The sequence below is a fragment of the Cyclopterus lumpus genome, chromosome 8 (genome assembly GCF_009769545.1).
Source record: "Cyclopterus lumpus isolate fCycLum1 chromosome 8, fCycLum1.pri, whole genome shotgun sequence".
In the NCBI taxonomy this organism is placed as follows: domain Eukaryota; kingdom Metazoa; phylum Chordata; class Actinopteri; order Perciformes; family Cyclopteridae; genus Cyclopterus; species Cyclopterus lumpus.
The window spans coordinates 14,473,459-14,490,949 of NC_046973.1; the positions used below are offsets into that span (position 1 = coordinate 14,473,459).

Sequence of the window (17,491 nt, forward strand, 5' to 3'; positions counted from 1 at the left end):
CCACTGGAGGGCAGTAAAATCCCAAGATTACACCTTGAAGGCTTTCTTGGAAGGAATTACATTATCTTAATATTGGTTTGAAAACCTATATTAAAAGTATATATCAATGCAGAAAAATATAGATAGAAGTGATGTATCTGTAGTATTCCGACCTAAAACAACTTATGTCGGAATACTTACTTAAATATATAAAAGTTGTTATACGTATAAAACAACTTCCGCTATACTGCCCGGAAGTGACAAAAGAAAGTAAACAGAGGAGCTGCAAGTGGATACAGAAATTAAGATAATTGCGACTAAAGGGAGCGATTTAAAAACACGTTGTGCTTTGTTTGCATACTACGTGACATTTGCATGTGAAACCGGTGCTAATTCTGACAAAGGTAATTCGTTTACGGCGTGTTTCCTTTTCATCTTCCAAATAGCCTCACGTTACTCAGCTAGCAGCTAACGTTACTACGCCTTTATTTTACGTTAGGCTCCGTCACCACAAAAACATATATCGGTCGTTTCTATACGTTGTTCGTAGTGTAACTGTTACACGAATTCAGACTCATTTAACGGGCCAACATCGGGTAACTTTAGTTCGCGAGCACCGAAAGGAACCAGCTGTTCGTCCAGCTGCTGCAGATCTGACACGAAGGCTTTATTGTGGGGTCAGTTCCATCTCACACCAGTGGTGTATTTACCACCACAACGAGCTTGCTTTAAATCTACACATACTGAATGAGCAAATTGACAGAAAACTGTCTTGTTGTTCCTGTCTTCATCTTATCAATAATGAGTTGTTGTTGTTGATGATGTTGTGACCACTCACAGGTTCACGGGGACAGGACTGACGCTGGCCTTTAATGTTCAAAGACATGGATTATGAATTGGAGGAGGACAAACTGTGAGTCACACTTATGTTTTCCTTTTTCAGGATCTACCTGTTCAGTCGTGTGTGGCCATTATTAAGTCTTCAGTTCATACGGTCACCGACATTGCACTCATTCCTCTCATTGTTGAACTGAATGTTCATGAACTTTATCGTGTTTTATACTATGAAGTTGTACTTATTAGGAGGCAAAAACCGGCTCAACTAAATGCTACAAGTCTCAACGTATCGTGTGTTCTCCTCAACAGGGGGATACCAACGGTACCTGGTTCTGTGTGTTTGAAGAAAGATGCTAATAACCTTATTGGGATCAGCATTGGTGGAGGGGCACAGTACTGCCCTTGTCTCTACATTGTCCAGGTACGTACAGAACAATTGAGTTGAACAGTTCTATAAAGTATAAAATGTAAGAACATACTGTGTGATTGGTACCTGTTTTAAATGTGGTTTCTGGTGTCTTACAGGTCTTTGATAACACCCCAGCAGCTCTGGATGGGACACTGGCAGCTGGCGATGAAATCACAGGCGTGAACGGGAAACCAGTGAAGGGAAAGACCAAAGTGGAGGTGGCAAAGATGATTCAAGCTGTACAGGTACACAAATACTGGGGATGGATTCACAGCTCTGAGTCCCACCAGGAAATGCTCCGGTGGCTTATTACTTACTTCTTCTACAAGGTTTTGGATATACAATCTAGATTTAGAATAACTCCACACCACTAATGAGTCAAATTTAAGCTACCATGGACATGGATAGAAACATGCAAAAGGAATCAAACATTACTTACATTTCTGTGTCCCACCCGGGCTGAAGATTTAACAGCGAATAGTCCAAAGTTTTACTGACTGGATGAAAACCCACCATCAAACTGGAAGAGAGGGACTGTACTGGCTTGGCAAGCGGTGCCGCAGAGGTCGTGACAATAGCCCTTAAGCGTTTAGCGTAACGTCACCAATGGACGGTGGCTGTGTTTTCTTTGGCATCCATTGTTCCCACCCAGAAAATTCCATGACTTGACATGACTGCATGTCGGATTAAAGACGAGGTGCAATGTGGGTTTTAAAGGATTAGAATGTGTCGCTGTTTCCCATTCAGGGAAAATGAACGTGCGTGTGAACTTCACGCCCGGCACCATGAAGCTGGAAAAGTTTGCACATTATCAGTGTTGCCTCATGTAATAAACACATTGTCTTTGACTGGTTCATTACAGATATAGTGTGTTTTCCACAGGCAGAAGCAGCTATCCACTACAACAAACTGCAGGCAGACCCCAAACAGGGGAAGTCGCTGGATATAGGTATCTCCTCTATTCATCGTGATTCAGTGTTTGGTTATTTTACTGCACGCAGCTTATCTATCGCAACGCTATGAATTGCTTTCTTCCTTTATCACATTAACTTTTGCTCAGTGCCGTTCGTGTCCACTAAACACGTCCGCTGTGTCTTTCAGTGCTGAAAAAAGTCAAACATCGCCTGGTAGAGAATATGAGCTCAGGCACAGCCGATGCTCTTGGACTCAGTAGAGCTATTCTATGCAACGGTGAGATTACCATGACAAGCCTTCTGATTGTATGAGTGCATCTATGTAGCTCGATATAAACTCAACTTGTGGATTTACTTTGCAGATGGACTGGTCAAAAGACTGGAGGAGCTGGAGAAAACAGCAGAGCTCTACAAAGGTAAAGAACCAAACTGGCCTTCAGTGAGCTAAAGTGTCGTCTTTTAGTGTGATGAGTAAGGTGGCTGGTAATGTGATGTTTAAATCAGAAACACTGTGTTAAAGTGTGTGTCATTATTCTGTTTGCTCGTAGGGCTGATGGAGCACACGAAGAGACTGCTCAGAGCATTCTTTGAGCTTTCTCAGACTCACAGAGGTGAGTCACTGGGCTTGAAATCCAAAATGAAATTCCCTTTTTTTCCCCCTTTTTAAAAAAACAACCAGCAAAGAAGAAAAACACAAACCGTATCCTCTTAGCAGAGCTCAGTCTATCTGAGCAGTCTGATGTATCTGACTGGTATTTGAAACTACTCCTCTCCAGCGTTTGGCGACGTCTTCTCCGTCATCGGGGTGCGAGAGCCTCAGGCTGCAGCCAGCGAAGCTTTTGTGAAGTTTGCCGATGCTCACCGCAGCATTGAGAAATACGGCATTCAGCTGCTGAAGACCATCAAACCCGTGAGTACAGATGGAACAATTGTGAACGCTCAGATCAAACATGTTTTATAACAGTGTTATTCATCAATTTAGATCCAACATGGAAGTACAAAACACACGCACTCTTGTTTGTGTGGAGTTAATCCAACACGGCTTTGTTCTGTTGTGCATTATGTGTGCGTCTCATGGCATGACTCGACGTATCATATCCTGTTGTGCAGATGCTCCACGATCTGAACACGTACCTTCACAAGGCTATACCCGACACAAAGCTCACCATCCGCAAGTACCTGGATGTGAAGTTTGAGTATCTGGTGAGTTCTGGTGGGATCTTCAACATCGAGTCATCACAAGTAAACGTGCATTAGTTCCCTGTCAGTCTACGGAGTCTATGAATGACCTTCTGAACTCCTTGTGTCTTGCAGTCGTACTGCCTGAAGGTGAAGGAAATGGACGATGAAGAATACAGCAGTATTGTGAGTTCTCGTTTTCATTGTGTACACAAGATTTAGAGGTTGCCGATGGAAAGATGTGTCGCGTTGCATCTCCCAGAGGATTCTTGCACTCCAATCATCTGAAGCGGTGATTCGTGTTCTTCTTCCTCCTCCAGGCGATGGGAGAGCCGCTGTACCGCGTCAGCACGGGGAACTATGAATACCGCTTGGTGCTGCGCTGTCGGCAGGAGGCTCGTGCCCGATTCGCCAAGATGAGGAAGGACGTTCTGGAGAAGATAGAGCTGCTGGATCAGAAACACGGTCTGTTGTTGTTGGGCTTTCCATTTCCCTACTCAGTCTGTTATAAACTGGCACTTGTGGACACCGGTACATCTGTACATCTGTGTGATCAAATGTAATCTCATATAATCTGTCCCTCGATACCCGATCAGAAAACCACACAGTAACAATTGTACCCGTTGCCCCCATTGTTTTCTAACTCTTTTAGTTCATTCTCCTCACATTCTTTATTTATTTATTTATTTATTGGCCAATATTCAGTTTCCCTTACCCATCTCTAAATCTAATAACATAGATTATCCACTCTTTTCCCGTCCCTTTTCTGCACCTCCAGTCCAGGACATTGTGTTCCAGCTGCAGCGCTTCGTCTCAGGCATGTCCCATTACTACGACGAGTGTTACGCTGTCCTGAAGGAGGCGGATGTCTTCCCCATTGAAGTGGACCTCTCCCGAACCATGTTCAACTACGGCAGCCAGTCACTGTCCTACACCGGAGATGAGGAGGAGGAGGAGGAGGTAGAGGAGGAGGAGGGGGAGGGAGGAGAGGAGGGAAGGAGCAGCACAGAGAGACAAGCAGAGAATGGCACTGAGAAACTGATTGATGACGTGTGAGTGTGAGTGTGAGTGAGTGTGAGTGTGAAGTTCACCCATCTAACATAACTGTTCTTCACTTGCAGTCTAAACGGTAAATACTACAAAGAATTGCTGCTATAATGCTGTATGTTATTCTTTTGGTGGCGTTTCCTTCTTGGGATACTCTCAATGCAACAGTTTTGTTATTTATTTTACCATAGCAACCTTTGACTGTCAACTTTCTCTTTTAAAAGAAGAAAGCTTTTTGATGTCCCCTCCACACATAAGGTCATTGCTTAATAACTGTGAGAGAGACACGACTAACAGATGGCAATTTTAATGTGGCAGAATAGGATTTATGTGATCATGAGATTATGAGGTGTGCCTTCTTAGCTCTTCATGAAGCCTAATGGGCCTGGGCTGCGTGTCAATTTGCATATTGTGGATTGTTAGTTATATCTTGATATTAACTTTGTTATTTTCTTTGCTACAAACTTGTCATATTTTGAACTAGGATTTATTGAGCTACTTAAAATGATATTTTGCGCTTAGTGTTAAGTGACACTATCTCCTCAGCTTAACAAACAAATGGCAAATTTGTATCATATCCAAAATCTGAAGGTATTGCTGAAGATCATGACTGAATGAAGTTTGTTCTGTGAAGCCGTTATATTCCTTTGTCCTCTTTTCTTTTCTATTCTTCAGTTGTTTCACAAGGGACAGCCTGTAATTCGCCACAGTGTCTAGCTCTGTTGAGCTTCACAACCAAAGTTTATGTGCTACGTCTTTCAGTCTGGTTCATCTCGTTACACTGCATGTTTCAAGTTAAATGTGTTTTTTGATTATTTTTTTTCTAACTTCTGTAACACACCTGAATTGCTCTCTTCTGTTTTGTTTTTTTTCACTTCAACAATGCCCTTGCTAGAGTTTCTAGGAGGAGAGAGGCAATGGACACACAGAGCCTCTCAGGAGGAAAAAATACTAACACTACATGTAAATAACTATGTATGGGTGTAAAAACTGTTGTTTTAATTTGTATTGTCATTCCCACTTTATTTATTGTTTTTGTCAAAGTACATTTAAAAGCTTTTAATTAGAAAATTGATTTCTATTTTATAGTCAATATAATTATCCTCTTCTGTGCATTTTCCCGATTTACTATTGAGAACACAGAGGGAAGCAATCGCATCAGAAAACACTGTTCTGCAGTAATCAAAGACTACACTGTGTTAAATTAAATAAAAAATAAAAACATATAGTTTGTGTATTGTCTTTTTCTGATTAACTGGAATGTAATGAATCAGAAGGAGCTACTGTTATCTTGTATATATGATTTATTTGTAGAAATTACAAAACAAGACTTAATGTACAATAGACCTCACAAACAAGGAGTGAAAGGATAACATATGAGACAGCCAAATGGTGAGGATACACATTACATCCCCCCTCCCCTCGCCTCCCCTACCCAAAACAAATATACAACAAGGCAATTTGATATACAAACAGAAAAAGCAACCAAAACCCAACATCAACAACTGGCTATTAAATGCTTGCAGCGGCAGATAATATAGTAGAAACATATGCTTATTCTTACTATCCCACCTTCTCCTACTGTGTTATCTTACACAGATCCTCGTCACCGTGTCACCTAATGTAACGCATATTGGATTAAATGAGTAGAACCGTACTTATGGATGTCCCATTAAAATGCTAATAATTTATTTTAGAGGGATACAACTCCGTTGCTGTCATGATGTGAGAAATGTCTATGAGTATAAATTCTTACCTGGTCTGAGTGTGAGTCCGCCAAGCCCCAGTGGCCTAATGGATAAGGCACTGGCCTCCTAAGCCAGGGATTGTGGGTTCGAGTCCCATCTGGGGTGATCTCTTTTTAAATTTTTATTGTGAGCCGATAGGGGATAAATAATAAAATAGGCAGAAATGGACTTGAGCTATTGCCATTCCTTATGGCACTTACCGTAAGTGTCATTTTCAATTGCAATAACAAATCCCTTTAGAAGGGCATGTTATTTGTTCCCTTTCCTCAGCAGCCAATCACGAAACGCTCCGTTCGGTTTACACTCGGGTTCACTCGGACTGTCTCTTTGCCATATATCAGATTTTCTCTTCCCCTTGAGTCACGTCTGACCGATCCGCGTCTCTACTCTGCAGTTAGATTAGCTTTGAACGGCATTTACACTGCAATGCTATTAGCAAAGAGGCTGTTTGTCTTTCTGTTATTTATTGTGGCTGCGAGCTTCGCCTCCGCTGACAGTAAGTACGCCGAGTTTATATAAAACCACGGGTTGTTGTTTCAGGATTGAAGTGGTTCGCTGTAAGAATGCAGCAATGCACCTTTGACCGACTGGGGACTATTATGATTTAAGGTGTGTCTGTATGTTTTCTTTACCTATTAACGTTACGATAGAGGGTAATCCCCACACTGACGAGGGATCCTTCCACTGAAATGTTTAGTTGTATCCTTCATTTTTGTTGATATACCTAAATCAATTTTAACATCAGCAAATGTAGAAACATTTAGACGACGAAAGGCGAGAAAGAAGAAATTCAGACATGCAGGGTGAGATGTTTTTAGTAAATGGGACATCAAGTCTTCTGACCCCTTAGTAGATGTTTCTCAAACTAAACTAACTTTACAGACGCAATGCAAGGTATAGATGGCCTGATATACTGCCATGCAATTAGTAAAGGCCTTCACAAGCTTAATATAAGTGTATTGGTAGATTTACTGCACTTTTCAACTTTTCTTTTTCAAGTCAATGTCCCCAACTTATTCAGTCTCCATGACTATTGTGACCATATATAACCATTTCGTTTTGATGCCCTCTGACTGCAATGGTGCATGGCTTCTTCTCAGAGGTGACAACAGCCACAGTGTACTGGGACCCCCAACACAAGGCCGTCCTGCTGAAGGAAGGGGTGCTGGAGACGGAAGGGGATGCATACGGTTATCTGAATGACACCCTGTCACGTACAGGCTGGAGTGTCCTAGAGATCCGTGCCGGGTATGGGAAGACCCCTGAAACTGATGAGTTGACTTTCTTCCTGGCTGGCTACCTCGAAGGCTTCCTCACGGCCCAGTAAGAGTGATGAATGTGCTGTCAGGCTCACTTTTCCTATAGAGTCCTCATCTTTTTACAAGGGGTTCATGCCTATATCTCAACATCTGATAATCAAAACAAAACAAATATCAGTGGTTGGTTGGTATGTTGATCAGTATGTGTCTTGGAAAGCACCCACCAGTCTCCCTCACAATGCAGTAAAAACACAGTCCTCAGGATAATAAACTACTGACTAATAAAAGATTATCAAACACACTGTTTTAACATTGTAAATACTGTATTTTTGTCATTCTGATTACATTATTTTAGAATTCATACATACTCTTTCTCCCCAGGCAGATGATAGACCACTATGCCAACATGTATCCGCAGCTGATCCACGACCCAAAGATCCTCGGCCCACTTCAGAGTTTCATGACGTGAGTCTGTTCCGTTTTCCTTTAATAAATTAAAACCACAGCAGCAGCACACCACAGTCACATACAGTACACAATCTGAGTCACAAAGTACAGTCATCATCTCTCATATCCTCTTCCAGAGCTCAGTTTAGCTCAAACTGTGGCCAGATATTTAAGCTCTCTTAACTTTCTTACTGCTGTTGATCAGAGTGTAATGTAATTTATTCCAAAGAGGATTACATCACACAATTCAGCGGAGAACAGAGACAATATTATTGTTTGTCCTTTTGGGTTGTTTTGAGAGTGCAATGTTTGTCCTCAGTTCAAGTCAGTTTATTAACATGTACTGTATCTGTTGGACTTTTTTTGTCATGAGCTCAGTGTTTGGTTCTTTACTTTTGAGTGTTTAAGAGTGAATGATTATAATGATTACGGTCACTCTTGGGCGTGTAGGAAGCAGGACTCATGGACCAGAGAGCAGGTAAAACTGAACAAGAGCTTGGATCCTCTGTGGAAACACGCAGGCTTCATCGTGGCTCAGATGGATGGGCTGCAAGCAGGAGTCGCACACTGGGCAAAGAAACAGGGACAAAAGGTAACAAGGGCACACAACATTATCTTATCATTGCAATTCAACAGGCTGTTTTATGAGCATTGAAGCCCTATGGGAGACAAAAACAGACAAAAAGAAGACAAAAAACTTACCGGTACATAAAAGGTAGAAATCAGTGTGGAAATACAGAATAACCAACTGCAACTGTTCAAAGTCTGTTTTAAAGTGTATGCATATGTAAAGATAAAACATAGATGTGTCCTAATTAGGAATACATATATATGAATGGAATAATCTGAATCTTATGGAAACAAGAAATTCCACTTTAAGATGTGTTTAACGTCTTTAAATACTGCTTTAAATAGTTATTATTGACAATGAGGAACCTCCAACTCAAACCAAACTTGTGCTGAAATATCACATTTTGTCACTCTAAAATCTAGTAGATCAAGAGTAGTAACATATTTTCCAAAGGTGCTTTATGATCCACACTAATACAAGACAACACCACTTATTGTGCCAATATTGTTATGTTACAATCAATGATTCTCTCAATTGTCATGAAGTTAAACTGCAGCTTGGAAAGTGCAGATTTGGTATGAAATATCTCTTAATAGATCATGATTTCAGTCATTCTAAGCTCATCACTTGTTTTGTACCATATTTATTTTACTACTCTGTTTATCTGGCCTCCTTCCCATAGCCACTGTCCCTGTTTGCCGTCCAGTTCCTGAATGCAGTGGGAGACCTGCTGGATCTGATCCCAGCCTTGGTCCCCACCTCCAACCCTCTCCTCAGAAACTTCAAACTTCCTGGCATGAGTCATTGCTCTGCTCTCATCAAGGTCAGAGGTCAAAACATGTCGAGTAAGGAGTGTTCCTCAAAGCCCCTTGCTCACAATATGCGTTTTAAATCAGTAAAACATTAAGTCATTGTTCTTATTGTTCCTGCCAAGTATGTTTTTATTTTTGAAATTGACATCACTTCACACATAAGTGAATTACAATTAATGATGTAGCTGCACCAACATAGTAATTCATTCATTGAAATCAACTTTCTTTTTTTAATGCATTTTTTAGCACTGCCACATTTACGTTCTGTACCAGCTTTTCAAGATAATACTTACCTTGAAATTCAAGATGACATTTTAATGTTGTAGGACATACATCAAATAGACAACCCTCTGACATTTTCTTCTATTTGTAACCACCAAACAGCCATACTTCACTGTTTTCTGTCCCCCCTCAGATGCTGCCCGGCTTTGAGAACCTCTTGTTTGCCCACTCCAGCTGGTACACGTATGCTGCTACAATGCGGATCTACAAGCACTGGGATTTCCACATCACTGAGCCCCACACAGCCACCGGGAAACTATCCTTCAGCAGCTACCCTGGTATGAAGGCCCCAGGAATTCTCCATGACAAGAGTTCAATCAGTTTTCACACAACTGTGGCTTGTTTGTGTGTCAGTAATGTCAGTAATGGCTTAATCTTCCTCTTCAGGTTTCCTTGTGTCTCTGGATGACTTCTACCTCTTGGGCAGTGGTCTGATGATGACCCAGACCACCAACAACGTCTTTAACGCCTCCCTTTTTGACACGGTTACCCCCAACAGCCTCCTGGCGTGGCAGAGGGTCAGGCTGGCGCACAGTTTGGCAAATACTGGAGAAGAGTGGGCACAAACATTCTCCAAGCACAACTATGGTAAGTGAGTATACATTTTGCACTGAGCACAGTTACACATTAAAATACATGAATAGACACACAAGTACAACGTGAATAAATAGGTAAATAAAGACCATTTAAATAAAACTAATTGAAATGGATATATACTTACACTACTGCCAACCTTTAGTTTTCCAAAGAATACCAGTGTATTCGATCTTTAATTCGTTAAATATACCTTGCAGGCAGCCATTGGAATACTTTTAATATAATTTGTATAATATTTATTTCAGCACAAAATTTAAACCAACTAAATATGATACCTCTGACTCTGTTGTGTAGGCACCTACAACAACCAGTACATGGTGTTGGACAGGAGCAAAGTGAAGCTGGGCCACAGTGTTGATGACGGCGCTCTGACGGTGGTGGAGCAGATCCCTGGGCTGGTGGAGTACTCTGACCAGACACAGGCTCTGCGCAGAGGTAACAACACGTCTTTTGATCCTGTTTTTCTAAGGTATTTTGTTTCATTTGCACATTTGTAGAGTTTCTCTTTCCCTCTGCCTTCGTTAACCAAAGGTTACTGGCCGTCCTACAACGTTCCTTTCCACCACAAGATCTACAAGCTGAGTGGTTATGAAGAAATGTGGGATAAGTTTGGAGAAGACTTCTCCTACGATCTCTGTCCCAGAGCCAAGATCTTCCGCCGGGACCAGGCTAACGTCAAGGACCTGAACTCTTTGAAGCACATCATGAGGTCTAATGGTGTGTTGCTCTGTCTCCTGTTGGTACTTTCTGACTCACATCCAGCTGGTTCTCCATATCAAACCAACAAATTGACGTCTTTGTTCACAGTCATAAATATGCTGGGCCCACATTTTAAATTGTTGTTTGTCTGTTGGTTTTCAGACTACAAGAAGGATCCATACTCCAAGGGAGACCCCTGCAAGACCATCTGCTGCCGTGGCGACCTGAGAGCAGACAAGCCTACACCAGGAGGTTGCTATGACACCAAGGTAGTGCCCTGTCACCACAGGGATCTTGTATAGTAATAAAGGTCACTTGTCAAATCAAACACCTTTCAGCTCAGACTCTCTCTGGTTCCTGTGTTGTTCTCCGTCCAGGTGACAGATTTCCTCATGGCCGGGGACTTCCGTGCAGAGGCAGTGAACGGGCCAACGACACAGGACGGACTCCCGCCGTTCTTTTGGGATAAATTCAGCACCATCAGCCACCAGGGTCTGCCGCAGTACTACAACTTTACCTTCATCAGGATGCAGCCTCTTCTCTTCAAGCCATGAGGTGTGCTTGTGTTTGTGTGAGTGAGACTGTCGGTTTGATGCTTTCAGAGTAGGGAATGATGAGAGTTCAAGGTACAATCTGATGTTTCTTTTGTGATTCACACATCTATTTACACACTGATGTTTTGGGTTTTAATTATTGCTCAAAGTTACAACCTCTAAGACCTCCATGTCCTTCTCTTTTGCGGCAGCCATGGCAATAAGCGTTAACTGCAGGTGTGTTTGTTACAAATACAAACGTTGTGCGCTTTTTGTAATTGTTCTCAGCAATGTCGCACATAGACGCCCAGTTTGTAATACTGCCAGTGCAAAGGCTTTCATCACTGGTCCATAGGCTCAATCACTATTGACTTAAGAGACATTTATTTAAATGAAAATCTCTGAGAACATTTTAATGTTCAGAATTGCGTCCCAAGAAATGCTTTTTGAATAACAGTACCTCCTTCCACCTGATAAAATGCAGGATGTTAAAGTGCCAATCAAATTTAAACGTAGTATTTTATGTCTCGTATATGTCTTGTGATTTTCTATTTGGAATACAGTCGAAACCAGTCGAGTGTTTTTTTTATACTTGCAGCCATTTGTGCCTTGAACACTGAGAGCAACTTATTAATTTTATAAAATGCAGAATGAATGCAATAAATTAGTGAAAATATGTCTTTTTTTAAATGCTTGAATGTCTTTATACATGCAAACCATCATTTCAATGGTAAATTAATAAATCACAGGGCTGTGATCTTCTCTAGTGCTGTTATTCATATGCTTCTATTTCTTACTTCTGTGCAGAATGAAAATATCTCAGGTTGATATATTTATTACACAAATGTGTTTCTTATGTAATATGTGTAATACTGCACATCTGTATCATGCCATCATTTCATGTGTTAATTGTTTATTAAAGTTTTACAGTTGTACCAGCACAGTCCTGTCTTTAATAATTGTGCGTATATATATATATATGACCATGCAGCTTGTACATGTCTTCTTCTTCTTTGGATTTCGGCCCTCTACTTTTTGTTAAATGATTATCTTAACAGTTATTTGTTCTCTGGTATAGTCCATTGGTCCCCAGCAGTTTCAGTACTTTGTAGAGTACGCAGGGGTTCAATGGAAATGGAGGAAAAGCATAACACTCCTTCTATCCACTCTAAAGACAGGACGTCCCAACCCAGGGACCTCCCTGACCCTTCAGGTCTGAGTTAGGTCGAAATCAAGAAGTTATGGAGATAATGAGATGTTGTGGATCCCAAAGATACCTCACAAAATTGCTTGCGCTATTCTTACCAGCATGACAAATATTTCAACTCAGGAAACAATCAATAATAAACAGGCAGTGACATAAAGATAGCACATTGTTGCACGTACATGGGGCCACGCTGCCGCTCATTGATGAAGCCGAGAACCACGTGAGGTAAACAAATAGCTTTCTAATTACCATCTCATTTCTTAACACTGCATCATTGACAATTAGTATCATAGCACCATAAGGACGTAACGATAGACATTATGTCACTGACGCACGCTGTTGTAACAAAGGCTATTGATAGCAAACATTGAAGATCGGACCAGACGAGTGAGGGGAACTATTCACAGGATGAAGTCTGTAACTGCATGCGCACACAGTCTCTGGGACAGAATAGGAGTGGCTTGCTGTGATGTTGGTTATCCTCCAGCAGGGGATTATATACAATATTAAGTGATAAAAACAATGGTAGATTACTCATCATTCAATATTGAATCCAAACTAAAGAGCTTGAAGGTGAGGATCTGTTTTTGAAACAGAGACACAGTAAGCTCTCTCTCAGTCTGCCCCCGGGGACACTGTGATTCACCCTTTCCTCTAAGATTGAGGAACTGAAACTTCTGTTAGGCACTCTGCATTAATTTGAGAAACGTTCCCTTCACATCCCTCCTCTGTGTCTCACAGTTCTATTTTCAGCTATTTTTTGTCTAAACACACACACACACATAAGTTTAGAGGAGGGTAACACAGCAGCAGGTCCCCACATTCCTCACCCTGCTTCAGCCATGGTCAGGGAGGACTGTCCAGCTGGCACAAAGTGGGACAGTCTCGTCGTGGCATGTGTCGTCAGCGAGTCCGAAACCAGACCTGGACCAGAAGCAGCAACAGGTGAGTTTCACTGATTGTCTGTTTTTTTTATTCATGTACCTCCTGAGCAGAGTTGCTTTGTCATATTCTCGTCTCAAAACCTCTTTGAGCTGATCTTCACTTGACATCTCATAGTCACTTTGTCACGACCGAACTATGACCTGAACCCAAATGCACGATTCGAGAGGCAAAGTTTTAACAACAAAAAAATCAACAACAATAAATCACAGTTTATTAAACTGGAAAAACAAACAGAAAACAAACATGAATAAAGTAGGGAAATAACATGACCAGGTAAATGACAAATGGCATGGATTACACTGGTTCTCTAGCACAAAGGACAAGACGAACTGGCCCAGGACAAAGGGAGACGCTGACAATATATACACAGGGTGAGGGCACAGGTGGAAACAAGCAGGGGCGAGGCAGACAATCGGACCAGCGGGGAAACACACAGGCGAAGGAGCAAGTTTTCCTGAAACGAGAGGAAAGTTAACTTTCAAAATAAAACAGGAAATCACGAGACAACATGGACACAAGACAAACTGATTAAATTAATTTAATAGTGTTTCTTGGACATGGCACACTCGATTTTAACTTAAATTCTTTCTGGCCATCTCACATTTGAGTGATGTGTTGTTTTCAAAGCAATCAGGTGATTACACCTGTGTACAGCTCCTGACTCTATGCACTGACTAGAGAAAAATACAGAAATTATTTATTCATCTTTTTAATTGTCCACTAATCTGTTCCCCTCAGAGATGCCTCCTGTGGGCCGGGTGAGATCCACGGACCCCCCTGCCCAGGCCCACTCAGTGATGTTGTTGAGTCCAGCTCTGTGGATATTTGTCATGCTGGCCACACTGGGCTCCATCTTGGCTCTCGCTCTCTGGTTTATCATATACAAACGACAGACCAGGCACAGCACCACCTCAGGTAAGGACAAATGGCATTGATGATTCATATGATTTATTTTATCTTATTCTTTATGAATGAATTCTTCAATTGTAGGCTAACATATCCCAGGATCCTCAGAAGCTGAACATCATATTTCTTCAGCATTCTTTTTCTGGAGAGTTTGTCACATAAGGGTTTGCATTCTGTTTTAGTGGCGACAGTGTTAGAAAAGTTTATAATGTTTTGCATTCAATATTTAAAAATTTGATAGTAAAATATCGCCTCAAAAATCTTTATTTAGAAAATATAAATGTTAGTGTTGACGTTGAAACACCTAAACTGGTCCCCCTGACAGAAGCAGCTGCTGAAATATAATGAATTGTCTACATAACATGCAGAGCGAGCATCTGTAGTGCAAGAAGTATAGAGCATGAGCAGTGGACAGGAAGTGGGGTTACAGGGGAGCAGGTGATGAAGTGTGATGTTCATAACAGTAGAAACTCCACAGTTTCTGTTCTCCTCTTCTCGGGCGTCCCATGGGTCGGCCCTGCTCGCTCACCAGCTATTCTGGTTTCAACACACATCCTTTGGTTAGGCAGGACAAACTGGGTTTCTCAAAAAAAAACACTTATACTGACAAAAAGACAGGCAGAGAGGCAGTAACAGCAGAACAGCTTCCACTCAGTCACAGACCAGTGTTGCCAACCTGATTATGACCATCATTTGAATCCTGAAGCAGCTCCTTTGTAGTCTTAACCCAGTAAAATAAAAAATAAAGAAATCTCAGGACTAAGAAGGCTTTTGTCTTCAGGAGTACATTGTCTAGCTATAGACCTTTATCCACAGGATAACCGAGGATGTAAATAAGATCAGCAGCGTGGAGGTGTTCAGCTTTGACCATGTACTTGATGTGAAACACGTCATTGTTGTTTCACACGTAATGTAATGCAGAAATCTGATGCTTGGCTTGTAATGTTTAGAAGTGTTTTTTACACTAGTCGACTAAATATAGAATCAGGAATCAGATTTCCATAACTGATGGTATCCCAATTAAAAATCAATATGGGATAAAATTCAAAAGAAAGTCTTTTTGACTCTCTACAACACTAGAAATAAATACAAGCATGTGTATGAATGTCAATACACATTGTATTTGAATCTATACTCCTAAACTTAAAATACCATGCACAGTGATGTAATATGATGTTTGCTTGATTTTGTTGTTTGTTTTTAGAAAATCTGGGATATTGTTTATGGGGGAGATTGTTATACTTGATTGTTTGGCATTTGGTGATATACTATCGTGTTTTCTGTATTATGGGAGCATCAGGCTTCCTTTTCTTTCTTTCCCACGTATATACAATAGTTATCTTGTCTAAAAGTAAATGGTATCTGCAATTGTGTTCAATCACGGCTCAATTACAGTCCACACATGTATTCGCGGAGATCCTATCACACAATATATTCAATTCAGTCTGGATATTCAGTGACATTCAAATATTCAGTGGCATGCTCATGTTTCAGTGGTCTGTGTTGCAGAGGATGCAGGATTGCAACAGGAGTCTCTCCAGAAAACAGAGCCAGCTTCCAAAAGCCAACAACCGCTTTCAGAGAGAAACGGTCCGGCAGAGAGGTCGCAGAGGGCAACGTGGGCCCCCCCACCCTGTCCTCACCTGCACCTCCAGGCCCAAACAGGCACAACGTGGGAGGAGGGCTTTACCGCTTGCAGCGACCTCGCAAAGCATGCTGGGACAGAGGGGGTCAGAGGGTTGCCTACATTCGGCACAAGGGAACACAGGATCCCACTTCCTGCCACAGAGCTGGGTGGCACTGTCTTAGTTACAACTAAAACCGTGTAGGGCTTTCTGCATGTACTCTACTCAGTGTGGGGACTTTTCATACAATACAAATTTTGGATATCTTTCTTTTTTACTTCTACCGTTTCTTTCTTTTGTGTTTTTTAAGTGTTTTCTTGTAGATTGGTGTCCTTATACCATGTAAGACTGTTTATAGTTTCTTGTACTTTATTACAAAGTGTTGTTAAAAGACCAAACAAAAAAACTGCTCTGATCTTGTGCCATATTTCAAACATCATTTAATAAAACACAAGACAAAAATCATTACAGATATTTCTGATGTTCTGAAAACAAGGTAGCATTGTTGTGGTGTGAAAGAGAAATATTCTCAGATCTCCGCTAAATTATGACAAGTACAGTTTGGAAAAGCAAAAAAAGGTATTTACATGGTAAATAATTGTCAAACTTTCTCAAACAATAAGTTTCCTGCCGGCAGCATCTAAACATAAACGGAGAACTGTTCATAGTAAAGTCAAGAAGAGTACATTCAATATCATTATTTGGATTCCGTTTTGTAATAGCTCTAAAATGACTCCCATACTAAGATCCATGTAGTTGAGACAATAACTATCTGTGACTTATCATTTTCCACAGGGCGGGAGACAGTGATGGTTGTGTGTTACTAATTCTAAGAAGGCATGAGCTCATGCGTTTTTATTTGCAAGATTATATACGAAAAATCCACCCAAAATAGTTCCAGGTCAAATGTATAGCCATTGTATGAGTAAAAGTGTAAAACGTTGGCGCCCCCAAGTGACAGCATCAAAATAAACACTGGTAGATATTGTATATTTGTTTGCTACTCTTAGGCCCAGTTTGTTCCTTTCTTATTCCCATGGATAACATGCATGTAATGATGTAGAGTACACAGCTACAGTGATGCTATCTAAGGTTGTGTTGAAATGTGTCCACACAATAAAAGAGGAGGAGGCTTATTTAAACCACCTATTCCACAACATTAAAACTCGACAAACTTCATGAATGAGATTTACAAAAATCTGAGGGTGGATTTTTCCTTTTACCAAAAAATGGACGAATAAACAGTTAATTTCGTGTGTCAGAAGGATGGGTGTTGAGAGGATGAAGCGTCAAAGGGTAAAGAGACAACTGAGACAACTGAGACTCTGTTGCTGGACCGTTTATCGTTACATCAACACACACGGCTCACTTTCAACACGCCTGCTGGTCCCACAGCTGCTCCGCTGTCACTGGAACAAACCCAGCAGTGCTGATTCAGGTGCAGGCTATGAAGTACTTCTATGACGTCTACTTCTTGGCCATATTGTACGGAAAG

At 41.2% G+C, this 17,491-nt stretch overlaps 3 protein-coding genes and 1 non-coding gene across 7 annotated transcripts; all 4 read left to right on the top strand.

Moving 5' to 3' along the window:
• Positions 1–223: 223 nt before the first annotated feature.
• pick1 (protein interacting with prkca 1) lies at positions 224–5,573 on the top strand. 2 transcript variants are annotated; one of them, XM_034540332.1, is made up of 13 exons: positions 224–383; positions 820–892; positions 1,126–1,237; positions 1,342–1,470; positions 2,108–2,174; positions 2,327–2,416; positions 2,502–2,555; positions 2,688–2,750; positions 2,916–3,049; positions 3,250–3,342; positions 3,454–3,504; positions 3,639–3,783; positions 4,097–5,571. In XM_034540332.1, exons 2-13 carry the CDS (start codon positions 852–854, stop codon positions 4,372–4,374), a joined length of 1,257 nt encoding a protein of 418 aa, XP_034396223.1. In that variant the 5' UTR covers positions 224–383; positions 820–851; the 3' UTR covers positions 4,375–5,571. The 2 variants fall into 2 exon arrangements, with proteins under 2 accessions (XP_034396223.1, XP_034396222.1); XM_034540331.1 differs by having other exon boundaries at positions 237–656; positions 4,097–5,573.
• Positions 5,574–6,145: 572 nt separating this feature from the next.
• Positions 6,146–6,218, top strand: trnar-ccu. The gene has a single exon. It is a non-coding gene; the product is annotated as a tRNA-Arg (tRNA).
• Positions 6,219–6,432: 214 nt separating this feature from the next.
• On the top strand, positions 6,433–12,254 carry plbd1 (phospholipase B domain containing 1). Of its 2 annotated transcripts, XM_034539178.1 has the most exons (11): positions 6,433–6,609; positions 7,214–7,436; positions 7,754–7,837; positions 8,270–8,411; positions 9,073–9,213; positions 9,618–9,762; positions 9,872–10,072; positions 10,376–10,516; positions 10,613–10,798; positions 10,943–11,049; positions 11,158–12,254. In XM_034539178.1, exons 1-11 carry the CDS (start codon positions 6,540–6,542, stop codon positions 11,332–11,334), a joined length of 1,617 nt encoding a protein of 538 aa, XP_034395069.1. In that variant the 5' UTR covers positions 6,433–6,539; the 3' UTR covers positions 11,335–12,254. The 2 variants fall into 2 exon arrangements, with proteins under 2 accessions (XP_034395069.1, XP_034395070.1); XM_034539179.1 differs by lacking the exon at positions 7,214–7,436 and having other exon boundaries at positions 6,483–6,609.
• Positions 12,255–13,220: 966 nt separating this feature from the next.
• On the top strand, positions 13,221–16,461 carry LOC117734868. Of its 2 annotated transcripts, none has more exons than XM_034539181.1 (3): positions 13,221–13,465; positions 14,204–14,380; positions 15,866–16,461. In XM_034539181.1, the coding sequence occupies exons 1-3, from the start codon at positions 13,363–13,365 to the stop codon at positions 16,198–16,200; spliced, it is 615 nt and encodes a 204-aa protein (XP_034395072.1). In that variant the 5' UTR covers positions 13,221–13,362; the 3' UTR covers positions 16,201–16,461. The 2 variants fall into 2 exon arrangements, with proteins under 2 accessions (XP_034395072.1, XP_034395073.1); XM_034539182.1 differs by having other exon boundaries at positions 13,226–13,465; positions 15,881–16,461.
• Positions 16,462–17,491: the final 1,030 nt, after the last annotated feature.